The sequence below is a fragment of the Helicoverpa armigera genome, chromosome 4, assembly GCF_030705265.1.
Source record: "Helicoverpa armigera isolate CAAS_96S chromosome 4, ASM3070526v1, whole genome shotgun sequence".
NCBI lineage: Eukaryota > Metazoa > Arthropoda > Insecta > Lepidoptera > Noctuidae > Helicoverpa > Helicoverpa armigera.
Window position 1 is genome coordinate 10,483,614 of NC_087123.1, and position 12,978 is coordinate 10,496,591.

The 12,978-nt window shown below is 35.4% G+C and overlaps 1 protein-coding gene across 1 annotated transcript in view; it reads left to right on the plus strand.

The window, feature by feature from the left end:
* LOC110375024 (uncharacterized) overlaps positions 1-7,062 on the plus strand; it is a 51,659-nt gene extending 44,597 nt beyond the window's left edge. Inside the window, exon 3 of the mRNA XM_021332991.3 lies at positions 6,047-7,062. Within this exon, the coding sequence (XP_021188666.1) occupies positions 6,107-6,562 (456 nt within the window). The 5' untranslated portion in view covers positions 6,047-6,106 and the 3' untranslated portion in view covers positions 6,563-7,062. The remainder of the gene's footprint in view (positions 1-6,046) is intronic.
* Positions 7,063-12,978: the final 5,916 nt, after the last annotated feature.

Here is a 12,978-nt window from a genome sequence, read left to right on the forward strand (position 1 = left end):
GTATGTTCTTTTCAAAAACACCTTCAGCGTATCGCGTCACTCTTTTGTCTTTGTTCTCTTATAATATTTGTAAAGAATTAATAAGTTCGTCTGGGACAGTCGCAGCATTACACTTGTGCAAACAAACATATTTATATTGTACTTCTGTGAAAACCCACAAGGCCGTAAAAGTTGTTCATGCAAGTCACAATGCAACGTGTATTTTCGATACAGATATCATATTTTATTTCGATAATAAAAGACCGATATTTGGCATTGTGGGCTGTTTCCATAGCTGCTCTCACTGTTAAATCTGAATTTAATTTTAAAATGAACGCTCCAAATTATTGGTGTCGTTGCTCTCAAATTATAAAACAAGAAAGTAATTAAGTATGATCTCGTTAGCCGTCGAACTTGGCGAATACTCCACAAAACTCGCTAATCAGAAACAAGGATTATAATCAAAAAGTTGAGGTTTAATTTCAAACAAATGAGCTTTTCAGATTTATGAAAAGTTTGACAGGTTTGGATTACAACCTCTTTTCTTTTAACTTATGGAACTGCCAAGCTATTCTCTTATCCGATTTGCAGGAGATACCTTTGTCAATTTAATGGCTTGACATAATATAATATTCAGTTCCATTTGATATTCTTCTCCGCAAGGAAGATCGTCTAAATTGTCTAAAATATACCGAATACGTTTTCCATTTATAGAACGTTTTAAGTAAAATGGCTGGTCTTAGTGGTCTTGCAGTCTTGCGATTTTCTCGCTTGAGACGTTTTATTATCTCGGTGCAGGCATTCGCCTTCAGTTTCGGTCTAGAAATGCAGTCGGATTTATTCTTTCTAATATATTTCATGTCCTATTTCAGTACAACCATACTTTTGTGTGGTTTCTTAAAACCTTTTATGTGTTAAGACGGTGCGTTTGCCTGTTTATGTTTTGAAAGCATAAAGAAAATATTTTTACTCCTTAACAGTCAGTTGACAGGAACATAAAATGATGGTATTTTTTTTTTATTCGTGACTCAAGAAAGGTTAATGATTAAAAAAGAAAGGTTATTGATTAAGGAAGATAAGTTTTTGATTGAGGAAAGGTAAAAGTTACGACGGCAATTAGGCATTATTTCTTTAGTAGACTAGAATAAGTGTCTACTATGTTAAAAGCTTAATCAATCTAGGTATTTTTTCATATGGTGTACACACAATATAATTAGCGCTTTAATTACCTAGGTAACTGCTCCAAAGTTTTCTATGTTCCAATTACAAACAAACGTCATACATAATAGACACCGTGTAACAATTACATTAGTGTGAGTAAAGTCAAAGTAAATTGCATATGTAAGTCGGCCCAGTAATATTGCAAACAGAGTTAATTACGTCACAGCTCAGACATACCCGACGGTGTAATTAGGCAATTAGTTTTATTAGCAAACCATAAGTTAGTTAAACGTCTGCTAATTCGTGCACTTTCATGTTTCAGAGAATTGTAGAGAATAAAGAGAAACTTTTATGGTTAAGGTTCACGCTATTATTTCATTAATTTTCTATATAACAATACCTAAGTGCTACAAAACTTTAATTTTCTAAAAGACTCGCTGCTCTATAAAATCCTGACGCCTTATGTAAATGTTGTTTGTGTGTTGAGGTCATTACTTCGAAAACAACAACAAGCGAACTCAAAATAACCAACTTTATGGCTTTACGCCATAAAAAAAATAATTTAAAACCCTGCTGGTTTTAAATCCGCAGCGAACTTCCAATTTCAATTAAAAAGGAATAAAACATCGTTTAAAATTGGAACGTCGAATGAAAACAGAAGCGTATAAATTAAAAAATCTGATTCGGACAAAATGGCGTTCCCTGGTTGTCGGCAAACAATCTGTGGCCCAGTTGCCTACGGGCCTACATACTCGTAATATAGCGTAACAATCGTGTCAGCGATTCGTGTTTACTCGACGCGACGGTTGTAAATTGCTGAGCATTGTAACTGCCGATTAACCAGAGATTAGTTCGCGAATAAAGTCAACAACTTGACGCTCTGTTCACTTTTGAACGACAGTTTACGCATACTAAACGTCTTGTTTTCCGGTTGAATCAATGTAAGGAAAGTTTAAGTATAGGTTATTTTTAGGTAGCGCTTCTAACATTTTCTGACAAAGTTATGTAACCTCTTATTGACATAGACCTTCCAGGTGGCCCAAATATTCATAATTAGATAATTGACTGAAGATAAACAATTCGTTATCTCAATCTTGGTGTTTCTCAAAACATAAACAAAATGAAGCCACTGAGCAAATTTTCAAAATTTTCAAAAGCTGCCTATGCTCCCATTGCCGAGAATTTTCCGCTTTGCAAATGTTTTTCAAAGGCAACCCTTAGATGTTAAATTCGAGAGGGTAATATGCTAATGGAAATTTAGTCCTAGACTTTGAAAACTGTACACATACTAGGTACTCGTTCTTATTACCAAACTCTAAGTTAGTTTCACGTAGGGTTACCAGATGAAAAAATCAAAAGTCCGGAGAAAAGGCCTGATTTCCATGGAAAAGTCCTGAGATTTTCTACAGCTGAGAATTTTCTTTCAAAAACGTATTATTATCGTTGTATACACTGCGGATCTTGCGCGTTTTCATTCAATTGTTACCAAAAGAAGATTATTCTAAGTTTGTTTTAAATTAATACATAAGTATTGATTTTAACTACAATTGTTACCGAAAGAAGATTATTTTTAGTAGTTTAATAAGAGAGATCTTTAAAATGTAACCTGTGTTTAATTCAAAATCCTGAGCTAGCACTAGATTTGCTAAATCCGGCCGGAATCCTGAGAAGAGTCGAAAAATCCTGAAATCTCAGGACAAATCCTGAGATATGGTAACCCTAGTTTCACGAATCTTCGGCTACAATGACCTCATAGGTAGGTACCTCTTGTTTTCCGGCAAAACCTACTTGCGACAAAAAACATTAATGTCGCAACAACACACAAAAATTATTTGGACCAGACAAAAATAAGTACATTATAACAATGTAACAATAAAAACAGTGCTTAAAAAACTTGGATTACAAAACGAAAATTATAAACAAATCTCGACAAAATATCGTAAGCGGCGTGGATGACGTCACAACACAAGATGGCGGCCCCACGATCATGTGTGGCTAGAGTTAGGTAAAGTGCAGTGACCCCGGCCAATGTTAATGTCAGCTGTTACGACTGCCGTAAGCGAGATGTATTGACGAACCATGGATTTATGGCTAGGGTGCCGGCAGTAAACTTGACATACTCATTTTGGTTGTATTGCTACTTATTTTAGACTGGTTTGTTATTTGGGCTAGGTACATACTTGCATAGTCTTGCTTTTACCCGTTAGTAATCTTTTAGTTACAAGAACTTTTCTTTAAATCTAAGCGTAACCTTAATTAATCCCCAGAGTCATGATGGATGACTAAAAACGATACATACTACATTAAAATTAATCATCATACAGCTTCCACCTCTATTTAAATACATACTAGTAATTTATTTAATTAAAATTTAAACTAAGTAAGTGTTAACACATTTTCAGTCTAACTTGAGATAAGCGATTAACAGAATCTCATCTCAAATCCGAGTACATTCCGGCCCGCATCGATGACTCTTAAAATAGTGAAACTTTATACACCGACGATGATATAGAACAGAACTTCCTTTTGAAGTGGTTCATCTAAATACCTATAGAATCAAACATTTAGGCTAACGCCCTAATGTTAGTGTAACAAGCGTAGATTCCAAACAATCTCTTAGGCATTTCCGCAGGTGGAGTTTGGCACAATTAGCTACGAAAGTAAAGAAAGTGTTTCATTTCGTCGGCGAACAATTTGTGGAAGAGCTGCTCTGTATTATGTTAGAAAATGTACGAAATGGCGCTAAACGTCTCGCATTGTTCGACAGGACAGGGCTGGCAATTCTTCTTTTTGCTCTACATTTACTTAAGTATCATGTTTTTGGGTGCCAAGGGACGTTCTTGACGGCTTGGTTATTAAAAAGATCTAGGTCTTTTTCAATTTGATTTCCCTTTGGAATATTTTGGAACTTTTCATCTTCATCAAAAGTATTAAAAACTCTACAGACGAATTGAAGCTAAAAACACTCCCTGTTTGATGTCCCTTGAAATACCTACGTCTTATAAATATATGTACACGACAATAACTCCTGCTACTTACGAGGTAGCATAAACAATAAACAAAGAGCACACGACAGTACCACTTTGACTTAATCCAACTCAAAAACTAAGCTTGTCGTAAAGAGACGGGACGAGGACAATATGACAGCCCTGGCAGAGAGCGGGAGTGCAGTCAAGCGCACTATATTATATTCTGAACACAATGCAGTCTGAGGATGTACACGCGAACGCAAAACGCTTCCGTGCCAACGTTTTAGCTAACTAGCTTGTACGAGCTGAGGAAATTGATCATTCTTTTAAGAGGGAAATAAAAAGTAGGTTTTTATTCTGCTGCGGTAGGTAGAATTAAATGCTAGTCTAGACGTTAAAATATCTGCACTGTGAATGTCGGACTTATTTGCAGTGACATTTCAATTATTTACCACTGAAATTAACCATAGAAAAGTTTATTTAGTGAGTAAAGTCTAAACTATAGTTAACTTAATTAACCAATTTATTGCGTGACAGGAAAGTTTAAACTATGTCGAAGGGTTAAAGAAAATCGTCTGAACTTGAAGTTTCAATTTAATTACACCACGGACTACGCAGAACTTAGTTGTAGCCGGCAAAACTTCTACTAACGAAACTTAGTTTTAAAGCTTCTAGAAAACCCTTTACTTTCTGTTCGAATTACATCGGTTTTATAATCTTCGGAAATAAAATTTTCGACATGTTTCGTGTCTAATGAAAAAAGTACATAAAACGTAATCTCATTCTATCAAGCAGAATAACTTGCAGCATATTTACCAGCACGGCTTTTTTACATAAAGAACCTCATAATCATTCAACCTTACCAGCACCAATAATATCCATAACTTACACACATGATTTCTACCACACATTACCCGTCTGAGCTACGCTAACTTGACCGTAATAAAAACCTTTGGCTCGGCTTTTTTGCTCGCAAGTCCAAGTAAGAGGGAAGTTGTTACCCTCGAGTCTGACTGTATATCTGTTACGGTACACAGACTCTGTCGGAGCCATTGTTAGAGACAAACACTGCTCTGTATTAATATCAGACTCCGCAATACATTTGAGAAATTCACTTTCACGAAAATGTTCAGCTAGATAGTTTCTAAAATGCAAGCGTTAAGCCATATTAATGTGGCATTTTGTGAATCCGCTGCTACCGCAACAGTGACTGTTGCTATATCAAATGATAGTAGTCTCTATTAAGTACAAAACAATTAATAATATAAAACTTTTGTTTTCACATGCACCATCATCGAATGCAATCTTTATTTTTTTCCTTAGAACTAGAACAGATTTCCGTTTTATATAAATTTACTTTTTTCCCCATTTTGTCTACATGTGATAACAAACGAGATGTCTACGTATCTGATGTTGTTGTTCTTCTTGTTTCTATTTTCTAAATGTCAATCTCTATCAACGAAAATAACTCAGATGATAATAGGGAATCGACAATACATTTTGGGGACACGTAGAGAATTTACTCGTACAATCTATTTCGTATTCAAACATTTCCAATCAAATTAGTTTCCTCGTATTTGCTGTAGATGTTTGATTGTTTAGGAAACAATTGACAGACGTATCGGATCGCGTTATATTATTTAGACTGCGGCAATTGTCTGCTATGCTATATTATGCTACCTTATAGGTACCAGTAAATGTCACTTGGGTAAGGGAAGTGGGACAACTCATTATTTCAGTAGGCGATGTTCTCGTTAGGTCGATGCTGCGACTAGAAATCTGTTCGGCAAAAACGTGGGCGGTGTAGTCTATTGTCTAGTCGTACACTACTCATTCTGTGACAATTGACACATTGGGCTTCACAACTATCAACAGAACAATACGATTTATGCTTTATATTACATTGTTTAATAATTTAATTTCTCTCCTATTTCCAGATCTCATGATGAGGTGTCTGTGATCTCACACATCGGGCGGGTGCAACGCCTTCGGTCACCATGACGTCAGAGCGGGCCATCCCCCACCTGCGGGACATCTTCGGCCTCAACCAGCAGTACGATGCCAAGACCTTCGACGACGCAGACGATAAAACAAAGAAGTCCAAGAAAAAGAAGGAAGATTACCGCACGTACCCCAACGGCGATGTCAAAACCCTAGAGAGACACCTCAGTATGAAGAAGACTATCAGGAAAAAGATTATGCGTGACCTTCAGCAGGCGTTCGTTGAAGACCCTAACGAGTTTAAGGTCGAGAACACGAGCCCTGAGAAACTGAAGGCTGAGTTAAGCGCGGAAGCTGTTAAAATCGAGAAAAATGTTCGTAAGAACGACCCGACGTTCCTAGACATCCTGCGAGGCGAGACGCGGGGCGAGGAGGCGAGAGAGGAGCAGCCGCCGGCCGAGAAGACCAGCTTCTGGCGGCGTCTCACCATGAAGAACAAAAACAAAAGATAAGACCCGAGCCGAGCGCCGAACAGAGCGCCTCGCTCCGTGCCGACCGACACCGCGCGGCTTGTCAATACCTATTTATTGTAAACTTTTGATCACTGTATTGAAGCGTATTTAAAAACTTTTTGATCACCTTTACATAACATTTTATATCTGTATGCATAATAATCTATCGTTGTATTGCTTGAATCCTTCTAGTTGTTATAATAGAGTCAAATATTATAAGCTTAAGAGAGATTTTTGATGGTTGGCCGCGGCGCTAAGTTACTTCTAAGTTACGGTGGGAACGGAGCGAAGTGTAACAAGTATCCTCGGCTTTTGTTACTTATTATAAAAAAGATATCTCGTTCTACATGTGATGTAACGTTAAGTCGACTAAGTTAAGTGTAAGTGAACTTAGGCTAAGTATTTCGTAAGTGGCGATTGTGTAAGGTAGGCTCGTGGCAATTCCTTGTTGTGACAGTTTTTAATTATTATAATGCAATATAAATAATTTTACACATTTATCTGCGTGTGTTTTATTGGATATGTATTATCAACCCATATAATTACACAGTTAATTAAATCCTTTCTGATTTTGCGTTAAATGCTCACTTGGTACAACACCAATATAGTCAAGTCGACTCAAATTATAGTTGCTCTGTACTGTTTTTGCCTTGTAAAAATAATAACAATTGTGACTGCATTTTTATGACGAGCAATGAATTCGTCCATCAACATGCATTTAAAGCAATTCCGTAGAACTAAAATGAAACGCATCAGTATACTTTTGATTCCGCAACATATATAACTACTACAGCGATATAAGTTACAACTGGGTAGACTAAATTGCAGCTATAACTGCTTTTAAACAAGTAGGTATTTTAATAGCTAAGTATTAAAAAACCATTTTCTAAAGTATGAGTTGAGTTTGCCTTGCTTCGCCAAGAAATCTTGGTTCTATATCAGAGACAATACCTGCATATTGCAAATGCTTGACCGTCTGTATCTATTCATAAATATGCTGTAAGATATTGAGACACTTTTCTGTGTCAGTATATTTTCAACTTTTGCTCTTGTTGATTAATCTGCTTGCTGAGAAAGTCTTTGTAAATGATATAAATCCGAGACTTACAGCGCCATCTTTTGAAAGTTTTCCTACAATTAGTGACATGTGAAATTGGCGCTAATGTGCAACTTGGAGTTTCACTACAACCAAAGAAAAGTATAGATGGCGCTATTGTCCCACATTGATGGTGATTGTGGGTATAGATAGAGGGCGCCACTTGCAAATGGAATAACAAAATGACGGCAGCGCTATTTACCCGACTGCCAAAGAAGGAGGGTAATGTTTTTTACAAGTGTAGTGCTGTTTCTAGTAGAGTCTGAAATCTTTCCGGATTAGGCATTTATCATAGATCTTCCTTCCAAAGATGTCCTCATAATCATTTCTATTATCCTATTTTAGGTTAGTCTACCATTGGCTTTCCCCTAACGTGTGCAATATCGCCCGGCCTTTAGTTTGACGTATTCAGTTTATGCCGGCAACTTAGGTACTATGCAATTCTAATCGCAGTCTATGACTGACCTATTCCTACCTACGTAGTTTTCCAACAATTTGGGTTCTTCGACTAATATTGGCCAACCTTCTGACACATTAGGCTAGGTAGGTACGTTATTTTTCCCTAAATCATCGAGTAAGTTCTATGCCTGGGTAGGTGACTTTAATAATGTAGTCATCTTTGTTTATGCGCATAGGAGTGGATTGATGTAGGTCAAGAAAAAAGTATCTATATGTACATAACATCGTCTATGTACATGGTCTGAGCCTACTTAGTGAAGCCATATTGATCAAAAGTTTCTATCAAGACAGTTTTTTTCCACTGTTCCTATAAATAGGTCTGCCTTTGAAACTAGATCATGGACTAGATCGGTAGTCATATTAAGTCCGCAAAAAGCGTTGATAAATCACATGACCGTCTACTTTGTATCACATAGTCATTGTCAGATTAGGTCAAAGATATTATGTCCTACCAGCGTTCTCCTATCCATAGTGTGCGTTTGGATTGAGGGCCCATTTTTTGTTTCCATTATTTAACTAAATACCTAGTGAATCTTATTTCGCTTCACAGTAAATAAAAAAGGGATCTTCAATTCACATTACACTTATTGGGTCTCCTTTAGCTACATAGGGCTTCCTTTTGTTGTTAGTGCCCCGGGCCATCCTCGTCTTTGGCCCTTTTCCTATTCATTTATTATTATTTTGGTCTAAAGAGGTCTGGATACTTACCAACGATAGTCATACTTACGATCATCAGGATCTGCTTGCTTTTCTCCAGTTTTGTCAATGCAAGTCTCAAAGTGTTTGTGTGTTGTGTAAAAGAATGTTTTAAATAGACAATTTGTCATGTCTCAAATATTTTTATACTTAGGTTTGTGTTGTGTAAGGACAGGTACATATCTTCCATAAACAAGAGCCAATGAAAATCAAATAAGTCAAATGACAATTCAGTATTTACTCAAATGCAAAATAACTTGAGATTAGGAGTACTTTTCCATTGGCTCTTTGCATGGCATACAATAAATAAAACAGCAGATAGGGTAACAAAATTCATTTATTTATTCATTTCAATTTCATTTCACATTATTCAGGTTCTTTCTTTTACCTTTAATTTTGTTTTTCCTAACATACTACCACCGGTTCGGAACCTACAATCGACTGAGAAGAACCGGCAAGAAACTCAGTAGATTATTGTTCTTTTAGTAAATTACGAAAAACCACGCTGTCGTGGTGATCATTACCTATGTCGGGGACCTATTAGGGACCTAATAACATACATGTAGAAGACATGTTACTCAACAAATAATAAAAGCTATTATATGTCGAAAAAAAGAGGAGTGTTCTAAGATATTAAGGTCAGTCCGTAGGTTTAGTCTCACACATCTTAAGCTCCCAAAAAATATTTAAAAAAAAAATTTAGAATTAAAAGAAAGTCCACAAAAAAGAGGAAATGTCCACTATAATTATGTCAGTCAGTTGAGTCAATCTAAGGAAATATGCAACCCCTTTAGCAGCTTATTAAAATCCCACAATGAAAGTAAATAATGTCACACACTTGCCCCGGAATCTTATATATTTTATGTAACTGGAAGTTTACAGCAGCATTTAAATTAAAACAGTAAATAAAAACAAGAAAATCCCCATACAAACTTATTAGTAAAAATATATTAAAAAATCCCCCATTTTGGAAAAAAAGAACGTTGGCATTTAGTCGAAAAAGTCCCTAAAAAGGTATACTTAGTCGAAAGTTTGTAAGTCGTTTTAAGGAAGAAATTCTTCAAAGTTGGTAAGAAGGTATTTCGAAAAAAAAAACCCGTGCCTTTCATGGTCTAGGCCAGAATTTTTGACTTTTCTGACACTGCCTACCTACCTATACCTACCTAATATAAATAGAATATATTTATAGCACGGTAGTGCATTCATCCAATACGAGTAAATGTAATATAAGTATTTTACTTAAACTAGATGTTTATTTGTTTCTGTGACGCTCGATTTCTTAGTTAAAATTGTATCGAAACGTTTACTTATTTTCTAGCGAATAACGTTTTTATTTCGTGAATATTCGGTCTTTTCTAATTTAGGTATGTGTCTTATCGTTTGCTATGAATTGTCACTATGAAAGAAAATCAAGTCCAGTCGAAAATAAATAAGTAATGTCATTCAATTTAAAGATGTAACTTTGTAAATAAACCTAAAATAGAATAAACATATTTAGTGTCAAATAAATATACTAACATGTCAATAAATATTTGAATAATTCAAATATAATTAATATTTAGTAAATTCATAAATAACAATAAAAATGCATGTTTCTAAAAGCCTTTAATTTTTGCAAAAAGAGAGTCAGTGTAAGAATTAATTCTAGTTAAAAGCAGTTAGTATGTAATTCAGTTAAGAAGTTAATCAAAGTCTTGGGAAAATATCAAGTATTTACACAAAGAGAAACAAAATGAATACTTTGATTACTAATGATTTATTAATCAAGTTTACAACGATTTACAGACGTCAATGAAGTTACTTTTCAAAATAGTAAAATTACTGTTTTTAAATTAACATTTTATTGAAACAAATTATTGAATTGAAGTTTGCTCGGGGACAGACACAACGACAAAATGGTTTTTGAATAATGATCGATTTTTTGTAAATACAAAACTGTTAGATTTTATCAAAATGTACACAAATTATTGATAAAGTATATGAATTCAAGATTGTTTAATTGAGTTCCTCTAAGGTGTTCATCGGTAGAAAATTGCAATCAAGGGCATAATCCGAAGCGAATGACTTCACTATATCTAACGTTCCTAATATCTACGCTGTTGTAATATTACTTAACCTAACACTTGCAAAGAAAACATTTGAATAGCAGCCATAATACTACGTCTAAATATTACTCAAAAGTTATTTCTAACGTTATCAATAACAATATCAATTAGACCTTATCTAACGTTTAACCTATCGTAAGTGTAGCTAGGAAAAGCCTCGCCTGATAGTTTAGGAGATTTATACTAAGCCTGCCAACAAATTAGGCTTCTTCCAGATTCGTTTTGTGGAGTCTAAATACGGACGTCCTGAATCTACGGCCTGTTGAATCCCTAAAGACCAGGGGCTACCATCCTACCTACCCTAGCCTACAGCTAACACTAGCATTATACCATACGCCTGCTACCACTTACTCTATCATACTTCCACTAAACCTTACGTTACCAGGCTGCAGCTCAGCCGCTAAGGGTACATATCATCTAAGCTGTAATCTAACTTAGTTACTCAATTATATACTAGCAAATATTGTAAGTCGTCAAACACTGAATGTGATAATAATTATAACATTATTCCTATTAATAAAATAACCTAAGTCATCGCCCGGTTTAATGTGCTCATTTTCATACCTATCTCCACTCCATAAGGTCTACATTACATTGTTGGAACTCCATTCTGTCTTACATCTCTAATTCATGTACTAAAACTTAATGATGATAATGAAATACAAATAAACTATGTGAATAAACCATGTTTATAAATATTTTCTGACCCCGCACTAACATAAACAACGCAATCATTTTCATTTTATGGTAAATTTAAACATTGAACGACTTATTTGTCCTATTACATACCGTAAAATGAGGCTACTTTGCTCCATGAAGGTAAATATGCTCCAAATTTAAAAAAAGATTATTTCGATTAAATCTCTTAATATACGGAGATGTTTAAAAATTTTTGAACGCGTCCGATATATGTTTTATAAGATTGGCAACACTGAATAAGCACTTCCGGTTTTTGACATTTCTTTTCTTCGTTAGCAGCCATTAACAACAGACGAGCGATTCTTAAAAAAAAAAATAGTCTGCAAAATCCACCTTCATCGACGAATATACTCAGATATTTGAGGTAAGGAGAGTTTAATGTAAGTAGGTATGTAATTAGCTAACAATTTCAACTAATATTTAGAAAATATGTGCATTAATTTGGATTTCTAACCTCTTTTACTTTCTTGTGCCTACTTTGCGCCATGTTTGGGGATATTTTGCTCCTGGAGCAAAGTTACAATTGAAATTGCGTTTGAATACTTGCTAATAGTAACTGTCACATAGCTCATACTAAATTCAAATAGTTTTTTTTTATAGGAAAATGCCTCGGAATTATGTAAGGAAAATGCCTAAAAGAAATTATAAAATTATTCACAAGAGGCTCTTCGAGATTGTCTAGCAGCAATAGAAAATAAAGAATTAACGCAAAGGAAGGCTAGTGAAATATATAGGATTCCACGAAGGACTATTATAAACCAAATTAGGCTCTTACGACGCAACGAAACACCAAGGCCGCCTGGAGCACCTACAACATTCACGGAGGAAGAAGAAAAAATTTTCGTATCGTGCATACAAAAATTGAGCGAGCATGGTTTTCCTCTTACAAGTTTCGATTTGCGTATTGTAATACAATCTTATCTGGACAAGATTGGGAGAAGAGTTCCCAAGTTTAAAACAACTGCCCAGGCTTGGAATGGGTGTCGAGTTTTTTGAAAAGAAATGCTGAATTGTCACAGCGCCTCGCTGCTAATATAAAGCGCAGTAGAGCTGGCACTGATCGGGAAACTCTTTCAGATTATATTCAAAATTTAGCAGAGGTGTTAAAAGATGTTCCACCAGAAAATATTTGGAATTACGATGAGACGAATTTATGTGATGACCCTGGGCAAAAAAAGATTTTGACGAGAAGAGGCACCAAATACCCCGAAATTATAAGAGATACATCCAAAAGTTCTACATCGATCATGTTTGCTGGAAGTGCTGAAGGAGAATTACTTCCGCCATACGTCGTCTATAAATCTAAGCAGCTATGGAATACTTGGACAGAAAATGGGCCGAAAAATACTCGCTACAATTGT